Below are 22,379 nucleotides of genomic sequence, written 5' to 3'. Positions count from 1 at the left end.
TAACCAGTATCAATTAAAACCAAGATGCACAAACCATAAAGTGGCTACAAACTAATGCAAGAGTAAGCAAGGCATTTTCTCAAACACATGGTGTGCACAAAATATTTCAATGCCTTAGTTATAAATGTTTGTTATTATAAAAATTAAAAATTAAAAACAGAAAACAATAGCTTGATTGTGAAGAAAAGAATTACCAATAGCAAACCACCAAAAAGATACAATTGTTTAGTGTTTTAATAACTCATGTCTATGTCCATTACTCATAGCTTTCTTTTCCCTGCAACCCATACCAACAATTTGCATTAAATAATCACAACAGAAAATCTTCTATCATTAGTAAAATTTTCTCATAATTTCTATCTTAAATAGCTCTACCTTTTCACTTTGCTATTGCTGGGATTTGCAGACAGCTTCTAAACTATATAGATTTGGTCTTTCGTTGTGCATAACAGAAAGCAGAAAATAATCCGTGGGTTACTAAAGGAGGAAATTGGAAAAGAAGCTGGGGTCTGCAACCAAACAAAGAATCAAATAAAACCCCTCAAAAATCAAGATGCTACTATTAAAGAAGATTCGGTCAACTAAAATACAAAATAAATAGAGACTAAACATGAAACCAAAGCTTGACACCTATTAAATTGGGCTATAAAAAAAACATTTGATGATTGCTACAAAAATCATGAGCTAAAGCTGAAAGTTCAATCCAAAAGTCCTAAACTTTAGGAAACTTGCATCAAATACCAATAAGTGTATTATTCTAACAAAAAGTCACATATCCAAGTCCAAAATTTTATTATAGCCATCAATAGCAACCCAAAGATAAGAAAAGAGAATCATGAGCTAAAGCTGAAAGTTCAATCCAAAAGTCCTCCATAAAACAGGAATAGAGTATGGAAAAAACAAATAGATGAAGTCTGACTTATCTCTAACTCCAACAATACGGTAACAATGCCATACAAACATATTTTGCAGCAACTTTAAATGAGAATGAATTTCATTATTACAACATGGTAAGAAAAAAAAAGATTTCAATTTCATTGAGACATTCTGTCAAACACTTAGGGTGATGGGGAGGATTTTAACAAAACAGACATAAATTTTTTACCAAACCTTTAATTTTCATTGATTCTAATTTCTCTGGGTCATTTTGTCAAACACTTAGGGTTGGCTTATTTTCACAAAGGATACCGATTCTTACATCATTCTCTCAACCATTATACCAGCAAAAACATGAGAAAGAGAGAATTACTGAGAGAAAAAGCAAGAAAGCTGGTGAATTTGTCAAACAAAATTGGATTTTGAATAACATATGGAAGACTTTGTATGTTTTGAATAAAAGGAAGATCGATTTGTTCCAGAAGACAATTTGCGATGTCGTTGGGTTCTTTGGATTATGCCCGTTTAGAGAGGAAAAGGGGTATGAACTAAAATTCCTAACTTGACAACAAACCATAATTGAAGAGAATATTAGAAAAAGAAATTAATACCTTTGCTGTGATGAAATTAGAGTATTCCACTTCATCTCTGCAAAGAAACTGAATGATTTAAATCCAAAGAGATGAATTAAAAAAAAAAATATATATATATATATATATAAACGAAAACATTTAATCAATCACATCAGAATCCTATTTTCTAAGCCCTAGTTTCTGAATTTAAATCTAGAACCACAGCCAACTGAAATTATAAATTTTGAAAACGTATAACAAAAAATCAAAGAAAGAATGGGAACCCATCGGTGGAGGAATTTTTTTTTATCAGAGAAAGAGTAGGAACCCATCAGCAGCGGTGTTTATGGGCAGAGGAGAATTACCTTTTGAGAGGAAGTAGGCCACAACCCGAAAATCAAAGAGAATGGTGAAGGACCCTCAAAATCCAATTGCTATCTCTGTCTCGGCATTTCGCGGCTCTGTGTTTTTTTTTTTTTTGGATGCGGTGGTTCTGTTTTTTTTTGTAGAAGAGAATCTGTCTAGGGTAGCAAAGCCACAGGTAGAAGAGGAGTGGGGGGGACGATAGAGAGAGATACGTTTGCGTTTGAGGGAGAGAAATAGGTTTTATCGGGTTTGTTTTTGGAGAAATAGTTATTGGGTCAGAAAAGGGTTTTATTTTTATTTTTTTAATAATTTTTTTTTAAATAATGCTGATGTGGAAAAATGTGGGAGCTCTAAAAGCTTCGGTTTTATATATATATATAGATAAGTTAGTTTTAAAAGGGTATGATAACTGACTTTTTAACGGTATTCATTCAATTAAAAGATTTGGAACGAAGCAACGAACTTCCAAGTATAATTTGGTTTTAGCAATATCAATAATAAAATCCATTAGTTTCAGTTTTTTTTTTTTTTTTTTTTTTTGAGAAAGTAATTTGCTAGTTTCATTAAGGCTTCGTTTGGGAGGAGAGAATAGAATGAAATAGAAATTAATAAAAATAATAATTTTAGAATATTCTTCTCTTCCCTTATTTGGGAGTTTTAATGGAGGGAATGGAAAGCTCATTCCCTTGTTTTGGAATTTAAGTGGAAAGGAATTGAATAGGTAAAAGGAAACACTCATTCCTCTCTATTCCCTTAAAACCTTAAATTTTAATTCTCCCCAAAATTGGGAGGAATAGGAGGGAATGAAATTAGATTTAATGATATTTTTACTAAAACTCCCAAAATACCCCTATATATTCAACCCTTTATTTTAAAATAGGAGTCTAATAGTATTATTGTCATAAAATGATTTCATTTTATTCCCTCCATGTTACTCTCAAACAATATTACTTACATTTCATTCATTTCCATTCTTTTATTTTAAAATATCCAATCAAGATTACTTAATTCCATTTTTTTCTCTTACTTAAATACATTATATTCCATTCATTTCCATTCCCTTATGATCATTCCATTTCATTCCCTTATAAACTCCCAAACGGAGCCTAACTCACCTAATAAGTCAATTTTTGTACCGTTATAAACAGGCATTATAAGTTCGAATCTTGTCAATAAATTAACATATATAAAAATTTCAAGAAGCAATATCTCTTTTATTTCTTTAATGGTTCAAAGTTTCCATATAATAAATTAGTTTTTGAAATGCATGATAACGGACTCTTCAAAAAGGGAAGAGTTAACGAATGCCCTAAACGCATTGGTTAGTGAACCATTTTAAGAAAGTTTTTATCAAAAATAAAAATAAATAAATAATGTTTTGACATCTTTTTCAATTTCTCATAAAAGTATTATAAAATGAGTAATGCTACAGACATAAACTATTTTACAACATTTTTACAAACTGCTGATGTGGCAAATTCTTACTAGTTATAATATGGACTCATCACTAACATCACATTTTTACTTGCAATAACTATTTGGAAAATACTAAAGCCATATCAGCCGTTTGTAAAAATGTTGTAAAATAGTTTGTGTCCGTAACATTACTCTTATAAAATATTTAGAAATATATGATAACTACGGTATTCATTCAGTTAAAAAATTTGGAGCGAAGCAATGAACTCCCAAGTATAATTTGGTTTTAGCAATATTAATAATAAAATCCGTTAGTTTCAGTTAACTCACCTGATAAGTCAATTTCTACACCATTATAAACAAGCACTATAGGTTCAAATCTTATCAACAAAATTAACATATAGTATTAAAAAAAAAATTAAAAGCAATATCTCTTTTATTTCCTTAATGTTTCAAAGTTTCCATATAATAAATTAGTTTTTGAAATGTATGATAACAAACTCTTCAAAAAGGGAAGTGTTAATGAATGCCTTAAGCATATTGATTAGTGAACAATTTTAAGAAAGTTTTACCGAAAAAGAAAAAAAAAAGTAATTAATATTTTGACATCTTTTTCAATTTCTTATAAAAGTGATATAAAATATTTTCTAAAATAATTTATTCATAATTACTCTAAAGGCAACCGTTAATAGGATCCCTTTAAAAATATTTGTCAAAAACTCACAAGTATAACAAATATAATTTGGTTCTATCAATATCAATAATAATTTTTTTTTTTTTTTGAGAAAGATAAAATTTGTTAATTTAAGTTAATAAAATCCATTTATGTACCATAAAACAGACATTAGGCTAAAATCTGGTCGCGACTTCCCCTTTCCTTGTATAGGGTCCAATATTCAAACTCTACGGCTTCACGTGAGAAAGGACTTGCAATCTTGCACGTGTTTATTGACTTGTTAAATCATAAGTCATAACATCAATTTGCTCAATCAAACAAGAGTTTTTTTTTTTTTTTTTCAAGTAATGACACCTTGCACGTGCGGGCGTGGCTTAACCTGGTCTAAAAAGAAATACAATGTGGCAAGTGATGAACGCATAAATTGCCACTAATCACAAAACAGTTTTTTCACACAATTTTTGCCATGACCTTTTTAAGACTAGTCACTAAACAGTTTTTCACCACAATTTTTGCCATAATATTTTAAAGTGGTATACCATGAATAAAGGATAATCACATTCACAACTCATCACTTTTTCTCCACCATTAACTGTGGATCACATCAAAATTATAATAAAAATTGTGTTACTAGACTTTCCTATCACTAAATATGCGAAGAGAATCTTACTTTAAAAAAAAATTAAGAAAGTTAATTTTTGATAATTCAAAGTTACAATGAGAGAATTTAATCTATGGACATCTCCTTTAAAAATATTAAAATATGTCAATTGAGCTACAAACTCATGATGAAGAGAATCGATTACACAATAAAGAATAGTTAAAACATCTAAAATCAAATATAATATCAAATTATTTACAAATTTTGTTTTCGTGGACTTGTACGACCTAAAAACTACTGAAGATTGCTTTCATGAGTTGTACAATATTGAAATTGTAATGCAATGAGAAGAGGGATTTTTGCATTTTCTACCTAGAGCATTCACAACAATACATGTAAAATTTGTTGTATAAGTTTTTAACATAAAAAGCTACTTTTTTCTATTTTATATACTCACTTTTTAAAACAACACATGTGGGGTATAGAAATTTAAAAAGGAAATCATGCCATGTGTCATACCTAAGGCCGAGAAGGCCAATACAGTTCCGAGGAGTCCATACACTCAAATGGTAAGGCCGAAGAGGCGGGCCATGGCCACGTCAATGGCACATTGCAGGAGGGGGCCACACTATAGAGGAAGAGCTTCGGAAAGGGGGTTAGCCCTGACGTGATTGGAAGGATGGTAGCTGCCACCACATTTAATGCACCTCACCAAACACCATGGCCGCATTTATGTAGAGAAAACCCCTAAACAGTGTTGTCTTGGTTGCCGCAATTCACAGAAGACTTGGGAGGGCGTTTGATGGAACAATCACTCGAGTAATGGCCTGCATGATCAACAAATTAAGGGCCAAGATGAGAAAAATGAGGCTATATATTGTGAGAGATCCTCCAGGAACAGGGGGGAGTTTATCTGAAAATTTGGAGAAACACTGTAGTGCAAAGAACTAAAATTGTAATCAATTTTAAGAAGAATATACTCCAGTATTACTCTCCTCGGACTTTTCCGAGGGAGGATTTCTTCAAGCAAAACCTATTTTCCTTTGTTTTATTTTAATCTTAAACCCATTGTGAGTGTTGTCCCATTCATTGAAGCCTAGTTTTTAGGCCACTCTCTACAAATTCATTGTATTAGGCTCTTTGGGCCTTAATCCATTTACCTTTTGGGCCTAGGATCCAAAACCCACACCTACAATACACATTAGATTATCTATTTTATACCATAGTTATCAAAATCATAATGAAGGTTGACCTAATTGAAAAATTGGTTCATTAGTTCATCAATTTAACCGGTGTTTCATTGGTTGAATTGTAGGTTTATTAATTAATTAAATAATATATTTTATAACTATAAAAGCAACTAAAATAAAATAAAACATATTCTATTTAGGTAAACTAATAAATTATAACAATAAAAAATTACATCATATGACATAAAAATTAGAGAATATAACAAAAATAAACATATCTAAATCGTCCAATAACTTTTTGACATTTTATTATAACAAATTTTGTCTCTTTTAGTGTATAAATTTTTCCATTTTTGTCTCTCTCTCTCTCTCTTTTTTTTTTTTTTTTTTTTTTAAGTTCTATCACTTTATCCTAGTTCTATAATTTTATCGCTATATCTTTATCTCTTTCGGTCTCATAACTATCACTTTATCTCTTTAATCTCAACACTCAACTCTTATCTCATGGCACAACTCTTACTTTATCCCTTCAATATTTCATTTTTATCAATTTATTTTTTTCAATCTTAAGTGGTTATCAAAAAAATTTCAATCTTAAGTAGTTTAATAATTAGGTTCAGAGTCTGCAGACTTCAAAGTTTAGACAATCCAGTAACTTCAATAGTTCAGTTTGGTCCTTTTTCACAAATACACAAGATTTTTTTTTTCTTTTATCCACCAGTTAAGAAGATTAATATGTGCAATCCATCAATTTACATGGTTTGAGAATGGATCATTGCATATACGGTATTTTACACCAAACCATTCTAGATAATGATTTAGTTCACAAGTTTCACGATTTCACCAATGGTCTAGTGCGAATTTAGTAACTATGTGTTATACTACAATGCATTTAGCAAGAAAATTCTGAAAAATAAAGAGAAATTAAAATTTTAATGCAAAATATATGTTTGAAAAGTGAAAATGTAAAATAGAAAAAAAAATTGCCAAGGGTGACGTGGTTTTCTCTGATGGAACGCTCTCTCTCCCTCTCTAAAGAAGAACTGGCGGAATTAGCACGTAGTAATAAGAAAGTTAAAAACGTCAACCATGCAAGCTTCCAAGAAGGCCGGGAGTCCAATCCATCAATGCCGAGCCATGGTTACAGCCCCTGGAATCGTGCAGCTTCATTCAAGGACAAGCTGGTAGGCGAGATACCAAGAGCTTTTACGTAGGCTTTCAACTTCGGAGACCTTATGGAAGATGATATGGAGTCGGATGATGAGGTAAAAGCTCTTCGTGAAGGTCTACTTGCAGTGAGATTCTCCAAGGATCTTAAGCAATGGATTCGCACACCGTAGACTAGAGCCCTCATTATGAAGGTGTATGGCAGGTTTATTGGATTCAACTACCTTCATAATAGGCTCTTATCTTTGTGGAAACTAGTGGGTAGATTAGACTACATGGATTTAGGACACAGCTTCTTCCTCACTCGGTTCTACTTAAGAGAAGGTTTCGAATCTATATTACAAAGGGGTCTGTGGTTCATTGGCGAGCATTTTCTGCCCATTAGGCCGTGGAAGCCAAATTTTCACCCGGCTACGGCTAATGTCTCTTCCATTGCCGTCTGGATAAGACTAAACGAATTGCCGATTGAATATTATAATGCAGAAGCTCTGCACCAAATCGGTAAGACGATAGGTAATGTCTTAAGGGTGGATACTCATACGGCCTTTGAAACGAGAGGAAGATTTGCTAGGCTCTGTGTCTAAGTTAATGTGAACAAACCACTAACCACGACTATTTTGATCGGAAAGTTCGAACAACCTATCTCCTACGAAGGAATTCATAAGTTGTGCTTTGTCTGTGGGAGGATAGGGCACAAACAGGAGTACTGCCCACAAGTTATCCGGCAAGATTTGCCACCAAAGAAGGCGGAGACAGTGGCAGAAGGGGAGCGGGATTTAGGCTCATGCAATGAACATGTAGCGGATATTAACAAACTTGTATAGGGGCCCACTGAAAGCGTGCTTGCAATGAGCAGAAGGAAGGTACAGATGGGAGGTATAGGCTGTCGGTAGTGGTTATGCGCAAGAAGAGTGGGACAAAGAGTCAGAGGAGTGGTGGGGTCTCTATGGTACAAGGTAGTGGCCAACCACAACAACTACAAAAAAGGAGTGAATTGGTATTGAGGACAAACCTTGCAACACGCTAGACTAATTTTAGAAGTGAAACGGCAAGGGAGGCTAAACGTAAACTTAATGGACTTGCTATAGACAACGTGATCCGGCGCATTGTGAATGAGCCTAATTGGCTGGCCCAAGACAGGTTTGAGAGCAGTTCAAAATTGAAAGAATTGGGCCATGCTAATATCCGGTTTGATGTGGACTTACGTAAGCCCAACCTGAGTCACAAGTCTTCTATTAAGGGCAAGAAAGTCCTTGCACGACTAAGGGCTTCCCAAGCTAAGATAGGGAGCGCCGTTGGAGAAGCTAACATTGATATTCCCCATTTATCTATCATATCCCAGGAGCAAAATTTCCATGATGCAAATGCAGGCTGTAGCAACTATGGCGGACAACAAATGGGTTCTAATCCTCAGTTTCAGTTCACAACCGGGCAACAATCAAAGATTGGCCATCTGCGTAGTCGTGATTTCGAAGATGGTGCTCACCGAAGCTAGAGCAAACCCGATCCATGTAGTGAGATAGCTCAACGAAGAGCTCAATAAGCCATGGAATTGGAGCTTCCCTTTGATGGAGGCGAGTGCAAAGGTGGGTGAGTTAGCACTGTCAGACCCAGCTTGGATTTTGGCAAAAAATCCATGGAGTATCTAGAGAAGCAAATGAATTGTGTAATGAATTCATGTGTTTCAATCGATGGGTGTGCTTAGTCTACACACAGCTTCACAGGAGATGGAGATGGGGTTAATTAAGCACAATCGGAGCATATCACCGGGCGAGGGACAGATGAGGGATATGCTGAGGCAGAGCAGATGGAATTTGAGGGTGAAGGCGAAGTTGCTGCCACCTGCTAATAAGTGGTTCACTCTTGATCACCAAATTCCTCATGAATATAATAGTGTGGAATTGCAAGGGCGCTTTGAAGCCCTCTTTTCTAAAGCATGTTAGTGCGTTGGTCCATAACCATAATCTATCTATAATGGTTGTAATGGAAACTCGAATTGGGGGTGGAAGGGCAAAACATGTCACTAATAGAATGCCTTTTGACGGAGCTCTGGAATTCGGATAGAGTAGAGGTCACACCGCTGTCAAGCACTGAGTAGGAGATTCATGCAATAGTTAAGGTACGAAATTCAAATTCTAGCTGGATGTTTATTGCTGTGTATGCTAGTCCTAGGACTGCTGAAAGACATATTTTGTGGAATAATTTAGCTAAAATTTCTGATCTCCATAACATGCCCTAGGTGGTAGCGGGTGATTTTAATGAACCGTTTATAGGTGAGGATAAGTTTGGGGGTAGAGCAGTAAGCATCAACAGATCTCTGTTGTTTAAGGAATGTCTGGATAAGTGTAGTATGATAGACATCAGTTTTTCTGGACCCCGATTCACTTGGACCAACAGAAGGGATCTTCATGGCCTAGTACAAGAAAGGATAGATAGATTTTTTGTGAATCCTAGTTGGTGCATGTTATATCCAGAAGCAAAAGTGGTGCATCTTACTAGGTGCCACTCAGACCACTGCCCAGTTATACTGGAGATGCAGCAAGGAGGTGGTAGGGGGAGAAATAGACCTTTTAAGTTCCAAACATGTTGGCTGTCTAACCCTTCTTTTCCTACCATTGTGTCATGGGCTTGGAGTCAATCTGAAATGCTAGTGGATGCCATTAGTAAGTTCATTGATGAGGCTACAAGGTGGAATAAGATGCACTTTGGAAATGTCTTTAATAGGAAGAAGAATATCATGGCAAGGCTTAATGGCATCTAGCAAGCTCTAGCTAACAGGCCTTCAACTTTTCTCATTAATCTTGAAAATGAGTTGCTTAAAGAGCTGGAGGTAGTGCTTAATCAAGAGGAGGAGATATGGGCATTAAAATCTCGGATAAATTAGTTGGTGCAAGGTGATAGAAACACTAATTTTTATCATGTTTCTACGTTGGTGAAGAGGAAAAGGAACCAGATTTTGGCAATCAAGGATTCAGTTGATGAGTGGATTTTTGAGGAAAGGGCTATTAAGGAGCACATTAGGAATGGATTTGAAGATATATATACGTCTTCTTTTCTCTATGTTACCCGAGCTGCCCCATCTATTTCTCAATGGCAGGTTAGTCTCTCTGAAGAGGAGAAACAAAGCATTTAGGGGGGGCTGCCTCGAAGGATGAAATAAAAGCGGCGTTGTGGTCATTGAAAGCTTTCAAAGCGCTGGGCTCGGATGGTTTGCATGCCGGTTTTTTCCATATGTTTTGGTTGATTGTGGGTAGCTTGGTGGTAAATGTAGTGAAGAAGGTGTTTATGGAGAGAAAAGTTTTAAAATATCTCAACAAAACCCACATTGCACTTATTCCAAAAATCCAAGGGCCAGAAACTATTGGTAACTATAGGCCGATTAGTCTATGCAACACCGTTTACAAAATCATAACTAAGATCATTGTTGCTCGACTAAGGCCTCATTTGGATAAGCTTATTTCACCCCATCAAACAGTATTTGTTCCTGGTAGGAAAGGAGTTGATAATGCGATCATTATGTAAGAAGTTGTTCACTCTTTGAGTAAGAAAAAAGGGAAAGTGGGATATATGGCCTTGAAGATTGATCTTGGAAAGGCACATGACAAGCTTGAGTGGAGTTTCATTAGGGAAGTTCTCATTAGAGCAAATTTTCCAACTGATTTGATTGAGATAATTATGAGCTGCATCTCCACCGTTTCTACATCCATTTTGTTTAATGGTGAAGTTTTGGAACCGATATACCCCTCTAGAGGGATAAGACAAGGAGACCCTCTATCTCCATACTTGTTTATACTTTGTATAGAGTATTTGGGTCAACTTATTGTGGAAAAATGCAATGCTAAGCTTTGGCAGCCTGTTAAGACATCTGGTAGTGGGCTGGCCTTCTCACACTTGTTTTTTGTGGATGATTTGGTATTGTTTGCAAGGGCTGATGCCACCAATTGCTCTATCATTAGGGATGTTTTGGATGAGTTTTGTAGCATACTGGGGCAAACAATTAGTGAGGCTAAGTCGAGAGTTTATTTCTCGCCCAATGTGGATAGGGATACTAGGGAATCATTAAGTGATATCCTTGGTTTTGCCTCCACTCCTTCACTTGGTGAGTACCTTAGGATACCTATTAAGCACCTAAGATCCTCCTCCCATTAGTACAATTTTGTTTTGGATAGGGTTAAGCAAAAACTTGCCCGATGGAAGGCGAATATGCTGTCTTTTGCTGGTTGTGCCATCCCTATTCAAGCCTCTTTTACGGCAATACCATCCTATATTATTCAATGCGCTAAGTTATCGGGAAGAATATTGGATGGGATTGATTGGGTTAATAGAAATTAACTATAAGGAACCACGGAGACTGCCAAAAAAATTCATTGGGTGGGGTGGCAAAAAGTTACAAGAACTAAAGAGGAAGGAGGGCTTGGGTTACAGGCAGCAAAAGGTAGAAATACAGCTCTCCTTGCGAAGCTTAATTGGTGTTTGCACACGGAAAGAGAAGTTTTGTGGGCTTAAGTCCTTTGGCAAAAGCACCATAATAATAGAAGGCTCAATGCTAGCAACCCGGACAGATTGCCTTGCTCCCAGGTCTAGACAGCCATAAAAAGAGGTATGGAGACCTTTAATAAGGGTAGTTTGATGATGATTATCAGAGATGGTAATGTTAGCTTTTGGAGGGGCAATTTGCTGAGTAAAGGACCTCTCCAGAATTTGATTCAAGGGCTTTTAACTCAAGGTGCAACTCACTTGGAAGTGAAGGATGTCCTAACAGATACGGGTTGGGATTGGAGTAAAGTCCCTTTTGAGCTGCCTTTGGATTTGAAATCCTTTTCACTTTTAGAGGAACGGATAGAATCTCTTGGATGGACAACCCGAAAGACACCTTTGATTTAAGGAGTGCCTACTCTATTGCCATGGGAATGGAAACTGATATGGTTGAGTGATTTTGGGTGGATTTGGAAGTTGAACACGCTGCCCCGCATCAAGACCTTCCTGTGGATGTGTGCTCATGGAAGTATAGGGGTTAAGGCTTGCCTTGTGAGAAGAGGAGTGGTTGAGGAGGAGTCATGCCCAATCTGTCAAATAACCTCAGAATCAATATAACAAGGACTACCATAAGGTCAAAGAAGTTTGGAGGCAGTTGGGAGTTCAGGGTACTGACCGAGTATTTTGGATTAGTAACTTACAAGATTGGATCAAGATCAATAGTAAAGATAGGAAAAGTTGCTTTCAAGGTAACCCTCCATGGAATATTATATTCCCAATAGCAGTGTGGAACTTATGGAAAGGTAGAAATATGTTTATTTTCAAGAGGAAAAGCCAAAACCCAAATCTTTCTAATGAAGTTGTTAACCAAGCTGTGGAGTTTTTGTGTTATGTAGCTTCACCTAGAAACCCAACCTGAGTAGTGATAAAGAGCATCAGATGGGAGAAGCCAGCAGTGGGATGGAAGCAATTAGACACTGATGGTTCGGTTTTTTGTAGCTTTGGACAAGTAAGTTGTGGTGATGTTGTTAGAGATGAACATGGGAATTGGATTGTAGGTTTTACAAGGTATATAGGGGCTACTAACAGTTTTGCAATTAAACTCTAGGGTTTAAGGGATGGGCTTAGCTTGTGCTTGTCTTTGAATATACCATACCTCGTTGTAGAGCTGGATGCTAATGCAGTGGTTGATGTCCTAAGGAACTCTAAGTATGATAACAATATTATATCTCCTATACTAGATGATTGCAACCAGCTGGTGTTACGTTTCCAACAAATTCAGATCAAGCATTGTTATCGGCAAGCTAACCGATGTGCAGATTTGTTGGCCAAAATGGGAGTGGAGCAGGAGATTGATCTTATTAAGTATATTAGTCCGCCTGTGGACGTTTTGCAGACTTTACAAGATGATAGGGACGGATTGTATATAAATAGGATCTGTCATGGCATTGATGTAGGGCTGTCCACCTGAAACCAAAAACCGACCCACCCGCCCAAACCGCCCGGGCCGACCTGAAAACAGATCGACTCGACACCAGTGACGGTCAGCGACGGGTCTTCAAGACGAAAAACCGATTTAGGCGGGTCGGATGGCAGGTTTTCTTCTCCAAAACCCGATGAACCCGATCCGACCAACGAATCCCGTGAAAGAAGACCGGATCTACCTAGATCTACTCAGATCCGGTGAAGATTTGGTAGTTTTTGGCTAGATCCGACGATGAGATGGAAGTTTTCGCTCAAATCTGGGCTTGAGGTGGTGTTTTTTGCTTCGATCTCGTGGTTGTCACATAGATCTGAAGAAAAATCAATAGATCTAGCGAAAATCCAGTGAAGATACGGCGAAGATCCAGTGAAGATACGGCGAAGATCCGGCGATGAGATGAAAGTTCTCGTTTAAATCTGGACTTGAGGTGGTCTTTCTTGCTTCGATCCTATGATTGTCGCACAGATCCGAAGAAAAATAAGCAGATTTCGACGAATATCCAGAGAAGATTTGGCGAGATCCAAAGAAGATTTGGCAATTTCTGGTGAAGATTCGGCAAAGATTTGAAGGTTGAAACTCACTCCGACTTCAATCGACCCGACCGTTGTCCACCGAAGCCCGATCTGACTCAACCAGAGGTTGTCGACGGTCGGCGGCAGGTCGTTCAACATCCCACCCGATGTGAGTGGATCGATTCCGAGTTGGGCACAAACCCGACCCGTGAACACCCCCACATTGATGTAACGTTTTAATTTATTTATGCATCGCCTGTTTATCAAAAAAATAAAAATAAATAAAAAAATGTAAAATAGAAAAACTAAAATTTTCTATTAAAATAGACAAAATTTTTGCATTAGAAGGCACACCATACTTTTCAACCCTTTGAAAATATGTGGAATGAAAAGATTGTACCTGGAAAAAATTATAGGTTTTAAAAAGCTAGAGAGTGTTTGATATATGCATTTAAAAATTGAAAACATGTATTTAAAAACATGTGTGCAAATACGTGTAATGTTGTTTAAAAATTGAAAACATGTGTTTGAGTGGGTATACCAAATGGGTATTCTTTGAAAAAGTATGGTTTCAAATCAGTGAAACAAACAGGGCCTTGGGTACTTGCATTAAGGATAACATTAAAAGCAAGCGAACAGCTTTATAAATTTATCATACATGGGCGCAAAAGTCTGCAGCTGCAGCTAAGCTCCTCAACCATTTTTTACAATTAACATGACAACAACAACTACATATAATGAAGTTGGGAAAGGAGGAACACCAAAATCTATCACTTTCTTTCGACATGATTCCTTGAAACTACACAGGAATCAAGATACAGTCCGCCCATAACACAAACAAGCAAGATAGAGATTCTTCGCCCACTTTTCCTGCACATAAACCAAAAATATGGAAGAAAAAATTAGTACATCACTCTTGAAAAATAAAATGAAAAATAATTACATGCACTTCTTTTTATCAGTATAAAACTAGCACCCAATGAGTTTTGAACTCATGACCTCACTCTCCGCTACATCACATTTAAAATAATCACAGATTTTCCAACATTTACCTTCACATGGGTGCTTGGAAATTGGGATGTACGCAAGGTTTCCTGAGTTTCATCACCAGGTTTGCGCCTTGGAACACTCAAAATTAGAGCAGCTTGATCCCAAGTTGCAGCTGTTGATGTAATTCGGTAACCACTATCCCAACGCCTATGGATGCCCTCACTTGGATAGAGAAAATCAAGCTCCACGACCTAAATCAAAATAGAGAACAGATCAGAGAGAAGAACCAGAGGAGGCCTACGTTGAATTCCACAGTACAAATAAAATTGACATTGAAACTGTGTAAAGCAATTGTGAAGTGCACTAATCTGAAATATAAGTCTTGCCAGAAATGAAGTGCAGATATGAAGGAAGAATGTTAAAGGTTGTGCAAAGAAAATATTTTGTTGCAAATGAACAGGATATTGAGGAATTGTTAATACGTAAAATTAAAATTATTAACCCCAGAAAAATTATAATCATTATCATAGGCATATGAGACACTTAATCTTCAAAGTTCAAATCAATTGATTAGAAACTGGGTCACGATGCTGAAGTTGGCCAAGCCGATCCTTTTAGACCAATGTTATCAGTCAATTCTAACTTAATAACATTGCATTCTGTAATTTTACATGTCTAAAAAGACAGAATTCAAGTCAGCATAACACTTTGAAAATATAACATTCGCACCCACACAAAAATTTGATCCAGTTACAGCCACAAGGCATTAACTTATGCCTGCTAAGACGTTGAGCCCAGAAGGATTATAAATTTAAGACAACAAACAATGGAAGTTAACAATTATAGTTAGCCTTTACTCCCCACCCCCCCAACTCCCAAAATAACAATAGGCAGTTGTCTTTCAACTGTAAGAACAATAAGAACACGTAGTATTCTGAAAGAGAGAGAACAGTAAATGCTGAAGAGAAGCAAAACTCAACCTGATCACTGAAGCCAGCATTGCGAGACATGACAACACCCCATCGGCTTCCAGCAGTTGCCATTGAGGTCACATGGAACCCTTCTCTCCACTTCTTGTTTATCCACTTGAAAGGGAAAGAGTCGCTTACTTTGTAAGACTGCTGAGTGTATTGGGTGCCTGCAAATTTTGGTTCATAACTTAATAAGCTAGTAGCTGAAGATGGCTAGGAAGAGAATCCATGATATCCAAAGATTTGGAGATGTCACGAACTTATCAGTGCACAAGAAGTGTATATTTTTTTACCAAAATTATTAACTTAGAAATACAAAGAGGTATCTTAAGACCTGACAATATCATTTAGGAAATGGAAACCCCCAAACAGGATGCCTCACAAAGTTTTCATGAGAAAATTATTTTTATTGGTATGCACCAACCATTCAAAAAGACCACGTAAGTTCACCCATTGATGCCAATTAAACAAACCTTTAGACATAACCACAAGGGAGCTCCCATTGTTGGCACCAGCGATAGAGCTGATGTAAAAGTTCTTTTCCCATTGTTCCATGATCCATTCCTGTGAACAACCAACATTAAATTTGAATATTGCTTGACGAGTATAGCTCCTAAGATGAACATAGAAATAATGTGCGCGTCTGTGGCACAGAAATTCACCTTGTGTAAGAAAAATGGCGACAGCTCATAAACTTGGCTTGTGAAACCAGTTCCAGCATCCATAATAAGGGCCCAGAGATTGGAGCAAGATGCCACACAACTTATAAGCAGGCCATCAGCAATTCCCCTTTCCACATGTTGTGCCAGCCTTGCATCAGCTACATTATAATGGTACCTAAGCATAAAATAAATGAGCAGGTCATTAAGGGATATTCTACTAAATCTTAATTTCCATATGCTTGTTCTGTACAGTGAAGCAAATGCAGAAGTGGCATTTAACTTCTTAAAAAACAAAGGCATCCTCCAGTCAGGAAATAATAACGAGGTGCAGGTCCAATTAGATAAGCAGAAAGAATTCCATCTTTTATCTCAAAAAAAGATAAGCAGAAAGAAGATCAGGAACCCTCAAGACAGTTCCAATTACAATATCACTACCATAATGTCCATCAGTTTTGAACCTAGGCTTTCTTTGAAGATATGAACTTTTAAAGTGATACAAAAACATAAAATTAGACTTTCTTTATCAGGCCTAAAGGTGTAATTGTGGACTAGGTTGCACCCCTTTGTTTTGTCAACTGAAATTAGGACAGTGATACGGATCCAAAAACCCATTCAAAACCATAACCATTTTTCAAATATATATTTAAACCATATCCCTTATTAAAATCATGATTTATTAACACATGCACATGAAAAAACGAAACTCATCTATTTGTTCAAGAGGAGAAAAGGCAAAAGTAATGAAACAAAATGCAGTTCTACCTCTGCTTCATTGGTAGCCTGGCATTGTAAACTGAAATCCACTGCGTAGCAGGAACTCCTAAACGAACCTTCTTCCTAGGTTGCCCATCATCTTCTTCTTCAATGTTTAACCTACCCCGTTTTTGGCCAACCTGGTGGTTGCATTAAAACAACTATGAATAGAAGAACATAAAAACAATCACTTTTTATCCATAAGCTGATATAATACCAAAATTACCTTTTGAGCACCCTCGGTGTTTATTGGTCTTAGAGCCGGATTAGGTCCTATCAAGCCCTCAAACAAAGAAATGAGCTTGGCATAGTTAGGCTCTTCATCAAATTTCATATTCACCACGATCTCAAGAAATTGCTTAAGAGGTGGGGGGCAGAAACAGCATAGCATTTCAGGAGACGTTGCCATCTTTTTTTTGCACACTAGAAAGGATTTGTTATCACCCTAACAGAGGGAAGGGAAAAAAAAATAAAAAATTAAAAAGTGGCTTCAATAAAGCAATTCCAGAGACATTAACATACAATCCCAACAGATGATATATGTATTAGTACCTGGTACCCTTGCCAAGGCAACCTGCCTCGATGGAGAAAGATAAGGGTATATGCAAGAGATTCAAGATCATCTCTTCTACTAGCAGTTCTTCCCAAGTGAGCATGAACACTAGCATATCGAACAGTTCCTCTGAGAAAATGACATATAGAAGATATCAAAATCTCTAGTAAATAAGTTACATTGCAAACTGTAGCCTAAAGACACAAACATCAATTCACCTAAACATATCAGGGCGTTGATCATATTCAACATGCTGCCCACTAGAGCTATCTCTCCACTTTGTTGCTGCAACATCATCAATTCATAAAGAAGACATAAGAAATCGATGTAAAATAGATTAATTTGAGAGAGTATGTAAGTAATTAAATGTACTTGCCTAATCCAAGGTCAACAAGAAACAACTTCTTCTCTTGTGGTGTAGATGGCTGACCAAGTAAAAAGTTCTCTGGCTTCACATCACCATGGACATAGCTAATACCAAACAGGGTCATGATAAAAAAAAAAAGAAAAAAGAAAATTAGTATTCTGCAGCAAAATCAAGACACTAACCTTAAAAATCAATAAAATTAAAATAATACAATCACATACCCTCTTCCATGCATCTTCTCTAGAATTGATAAGGACTCAACTGCTATACAAGCAACCATTTCCGAGGACATACTGTGTACATATAACAAAAGAAGAGAAGAATTAAAATCATATACTCATTGCATTCATGAAAGATCTAGAAACAAGGTACATTTATTGAGAGAGGAGGAGAGAGAGAGAGAGAAGAAGAAGAAGAAGAATACAACAACCAAGCCTTAAACAAAACAAATCTTGTACTGGTTCTTTAAAATAGACAAAATAAAATAAAATAAAAGGTCACCCATTTCAAGTTCCAAACTAGTTAACATTTAGTATTTATGGATTTTATAATGTCTCCTACTGTAACAGGAACACATCAACATTTCAAGAGGTTCTAGCAAACTAATATAAACCCTCTTGTGATTTACATTGACAAAGATGGGTGCTAAGTCCACATCAACCAATATCGCAAAAGCAAATTTTATTTTGATTAAGTATTGTTGTGTGAATTTGACTTAGCAATAAAAAGAGAGGTAAGAACTACATAAAATACAGGAATTCATGCTGTTCAAAGAAAATCTAAAATGCCTCTATAAACTCTAATCATCACGTGCTTGTAACATTCTGAGGCTTGATACAGTCATGCCATGGAATAACATATCTTCACCCCCCCCCCCCCAAAAAAAATAAAACTAATAAATCAGCTTAACCCCCCTCCACTACATTATCTATTGAAGACATGAGATACTCACGCCTGCCCTGAGGAATTCCATACATCCCACAAGCTGGGCCCTAGCATGTCCATAACCTGCATATCAAAAAGTATAAAAGTTAAACCATCAAGTTATAATGGAGAGATAAATAAGTTGTAGTTTGTGCGGATCATACCATTACATAATAGTCTCCTTGCCTCCCTTTGTAGTGTACTTTAGGCACTCCATGACTACCACCAAGAGTGCTAAACAACAAAAATAAAGAATAAAAACATAAAAATATAAATTTATGGCAAAGTAAAGTAGAAGCGCCAAATTTTTTTTTTTTTTTTAAAAGAGACTTACTTGTACACTTGCCACTCATATGGAGGGCCATAGTTGCAGCCTTTGCTGTTTCTATGCTCAAATTTGAGAGCTACCTGATATGACCATAAAATTTAGAAGTTAAAATCCAGACAACTGACAGAACTTTTCTAGTACAAGAGAATCTGAACTGAGCTAACCTCTATTGCTCCGGGACCTGAGGTGCGTTCAGTTCCACCTGAAACACGACGACCAACGAACACCTGACCGAAGCCACCTTTGCCCAATTTCCTATCTATCTTATATACAGGTGACCCTCCCACCGAGACCTTTATGAAAATTACAAAAAGAGGTATCAATGCACCAAACCAAAAATGGACCATAAAAATACTTGAGTTCAATAGATGCTTTATTGGCAATGAAAAAATGCGTCAATCATATCTATACTTCTGTATTTGCCTACATAAGAGTGTACAACCAAACAACTGAGAAAAAATACAAGTACGTGCCACGTGCAATCAGGAAATGGAAACAAGTACGAATCTCACCCATTTACATAAATAGTAAATACATAAATCATTTTACTTGAACCAAGTAACGCACCCACATTAAGTACATAACACAACTACTCGCCAGTCGCCACGTGCAATCAAGAAATAGAAACAAGTACATAACGCACCCATATACATATATAGTAAATACATAAACCAACTAACACACTCATATGCATAAATAATAAATACACAAACAAGTTCATTACGCAAGTTACTCACACGTGCAGTGAGATCAGACACATTAAATGCTTCAACAACACTAGCAAAAAAATGATTGATAAGTTACACACTCACCAAGCAGGACTCGAACTCACAACCTCGCCCTCCATCCCATTATCATGAGAAGAGGAAGTACCAGTTGAGCTATAGCTCATTGGCAATAACACTAGTCAAAATCACCATATAACAAGATACTTGCAAACACGAAAGTAGACAATTCACCATTTACAATATAACCTTTTTAACAATTCAAGGATCAACCAAATCAATCAACGCCAAAACAACATTCTTTTATAAGTGATCAACACCCAAACAGCATTATAAATCATTTACCATATACCCTTTTTGGCAATTATAGCAGCAACCCGACCGATAAACGACAAAACAATATTAAACTAGCATGCCAAAGGTCATATCTCTGCAAAATTATGACACAATCCAATTGGGGGACAACCAAACAAGATCAGATCAAACTACCCAAACAATCATTATGCAATTATAACATCAAAACTAACCTACCAATGAACAATTTAAACAACTAACTACCAACACAGAGCCCTGAAACACCGAAACAACACAAACCCAGTTCACAAAAAAACTCAAAAAGTCAGGAAAAAAGTGTATACCCTCTCTGGGAAAGGAGCAGTGCTGCCCTCTTCCTCTTGCCCAGCTGCCTTATTAGCACTCAAGCCGCCACTGTCGTCACCCATCGCAGCTTTCTCTTCTTTCTTCTTTCCTCTCTTCTTGTCAGACCCACTCTCCTTCTCAGAAATGACAATCACCTGCGCCGGCTGCTTCTCTTCCTCTTCCTCCTCCTCCTCCTCCTGGTTGTGGTGGTTGAGGTTGTTGTTCTTCTTCCTGGTGGTCTTCTTGTTATCAAGCTTCAATCTCTTGGCCCTAGCTACGGCGGCGCGTGTCTTGACGTACGTCCCAACCGCGTTGGGCAAAGGAGAAGGAGAGGGAGAGGGAGAAGGATCGGATCGCTTGTTGTTGTTGTTGTTGTTATTGTTGTGGTGTTGTGGAGCGACCTTAGCTCGGCCTCTGCGAACTCCTTTGCGAAGCTCCGGCATCGCTCAAACCCATACAATAGGCGTCGAAATCAGAGTCCAACAATTCGATCATTATATTGCTCAGCTCAGCTCCCTGATTGTATTCATCGCCGAGAAAAAAATACCCCAAAAAATTCCTGTTTGGTTCCCGAGAAAACAAAAAGAGAGCTCAAGCTGCGATTTGATGCAAAAGAATCCTGATTATGAATTTTTGAGGACAGCTAGGGTTAGGGTTGGGTTTGGGTTCAAAAATGAGCAAAAATCAGAAGAAACACAGCGAAAGAGAGAGAGAGAAAGAAGGGGATGGGATGGGAGCCGTGTTTGTTTTGTTTGGGGAGCCGATTGAGAAAAGTGGTTCTTGCTTGCTTGGTTTAGTGGGACCCGAGATCAATGAGTCCTCTCCTCTCCTCTCCTCATATAGTAGTAGGTTTTTTTTTTTTTTTTTTTTTTTTTTTTGGGTGTGTGTTGGGTGGGTGAGTGGACAGTCAAAAGACTCAAATGCATGCAATGTCCGGACAATGGTTCTAGCCAATGAAGAATGGATTTATGTACATGTGTAATATCTAGGACGGTGGATTTTCTGTGATAGATTCAAAAATGTGTAGTCCATGCCCAAAGGATGAGATTGATGCACTCGAGGTGAAACTTCCATGATGTATGAGAGCAACATTTTTTTTTTTTTTTTTTTTGAGAATCGTATGAGAACAAAATTGGTTTTAGAAAAATAAATAAATAAATGGATGGTTAAAGAGGGCAAATATAAACCTTGAATGCATAGGTTGGAAACATTTAACATCACTAATTAAGTTACAAGAATATTAGCAAATATTTTTTTTTTAGTGATGCTATAGCCACAAGTTTAATTATATAGTAGATGTTAGAATATATCGTCTTCTAAAGCGCAAAAGAAAAAAGTATTTTATGTTCTGGATGTGTTGCCAAATAAACTCAATGCCACATTAATTTGTAAACCCTTTAGAGTAAGCTCTGTAGCTTTAATATATTTCTCTCTCTTTTTTTTTTTTTTTTCCATAAATGCTAATGTGCTTGTTGCAATCGATGGTGGTGGTGTCAATGATGAGTATCATAATTTGTTACCTTAACAAGTAATAATATTACACAAATAATACTGAGACTTGTTAATTTTTCTTTCTTTTTTTCTCCCTCTAGGGCTTTCTTTATCAACGCACTCATCCTATTAATGGCATTTTAATAGTTAACTCATGGAATTACCTTGTTTTGATTTGTTAAGGGGCTTAAGTTCAAGTTCATTGCAAGTATTTTATGGATAAGTTGATTGCCAACACGAAGAAGTTTAGCTTGTCCAAGCAATTAGTGTGCTTGGAAGTTGAAACAAGAGTAGAGGAATGGTCCAAACTTATGTTGCTTGGTACAATTCTATTAACAAAACCTTTTTTCTCATTTGATAGTTAGAGAGATCTTAATGACAATTGTAAAAACTTTTAATAAGGTAAATATGTCAATTGTGGATAATAAAGTTTTTATGTTCTCCTTCAAACACGTAGCGGACATTAGAAGGATTTGGGACTATTGTCATTGGTCCTGTAAAGGGGAATATTTAATTCTCAAGAAGTATGAGCTTGATTGGAGCTTTAACGGTCCAAACTTATGTTGCTTGGTACAATTTAGTTAACAAAATCCTTTTTCTCGTTTGATAATTAAAGAGATCATAACAGTAGTTGTGAAAAT

The 22,379-nt window shown here is 36.7% G+C and overlaps 1 protein-coding gene and 1 long non-coding RNA gene across 2 annotated transcripts; both read right to left on the bottom strand.

Annotated features, from left to right (window-relative positions):
• Positions 1-452: 452 nt before the first annotated feature.
• On the bottom strand, positions 453-1,935 carry LOC115976657. The gene is made up of 3 exons (XR_004088354.1): positions 1,814-1,935; positions 1,488-1,524; positions 453-509 (listed from the first exon to the last, which is right to left on the bottom strand). It is a non-coding gene; the product is annotated as an uncharacterized LOC115976657 (long non-coding RNA).
• An 11,980-nt stretch (positions 1,936-13,915) lies between these two features.
• LOC115978039 (casein kinase 1-like protein HD16) lies at positions 13,916-21,069 on the bottom strand. The gene is made up of 16 exons (XM_031100074.1): positions 20,247-21,069; positions 19,048-19,176; positions 18,890-18,963; positions 18,720-18,789; positions 18,584-18,639; positions 17,853-17,924; positions 17,641-17,735; positions 17,483-17,549; positions 17,264-17,393; positions 16,938-17,156; positions 16,721-16,851; positions 15,959-16,133; positions 15,770-15,860; positions 15,306-15,463; positions 14,388-14,576; positions 13,916-14,205 (listed from the first exon to the last, which is right to left on the bottom strand). Exons 1-16 carry the CDS (start codon positions 20,688-20,690, stop codon positions 14,146-14,148), a joined length of 2,160 nt encoding a protein of 719 aa, XP_030955934.1. The 5' UTR covers positions 20,691-21,069; the 3' UTR covers positions 13,916-14,145.
• Positions 21,070-22,379: the final 1,310 nt, after the last annotated feature.

This window comes from Quercus lobata, chromosome 1, assembly GCF_001633185.2.
Source record: "Quercus lobata isolate SW786 chromosome 1, ValleyOak3.0 Primary Assembly, whole genome shotgun sequence".
Lineage (NCBI taxonomy): Eukaryota > Viridiplantae > Streptophyta > Magnoliopsida > Fagales > Fagaceae > Quercus > Quercus lobata.
The sequence above is the reverse complement of the archived record's forward strand: the minus strand, read 5'-3'. Positions and strand labels throughout refer to the sequence as shown.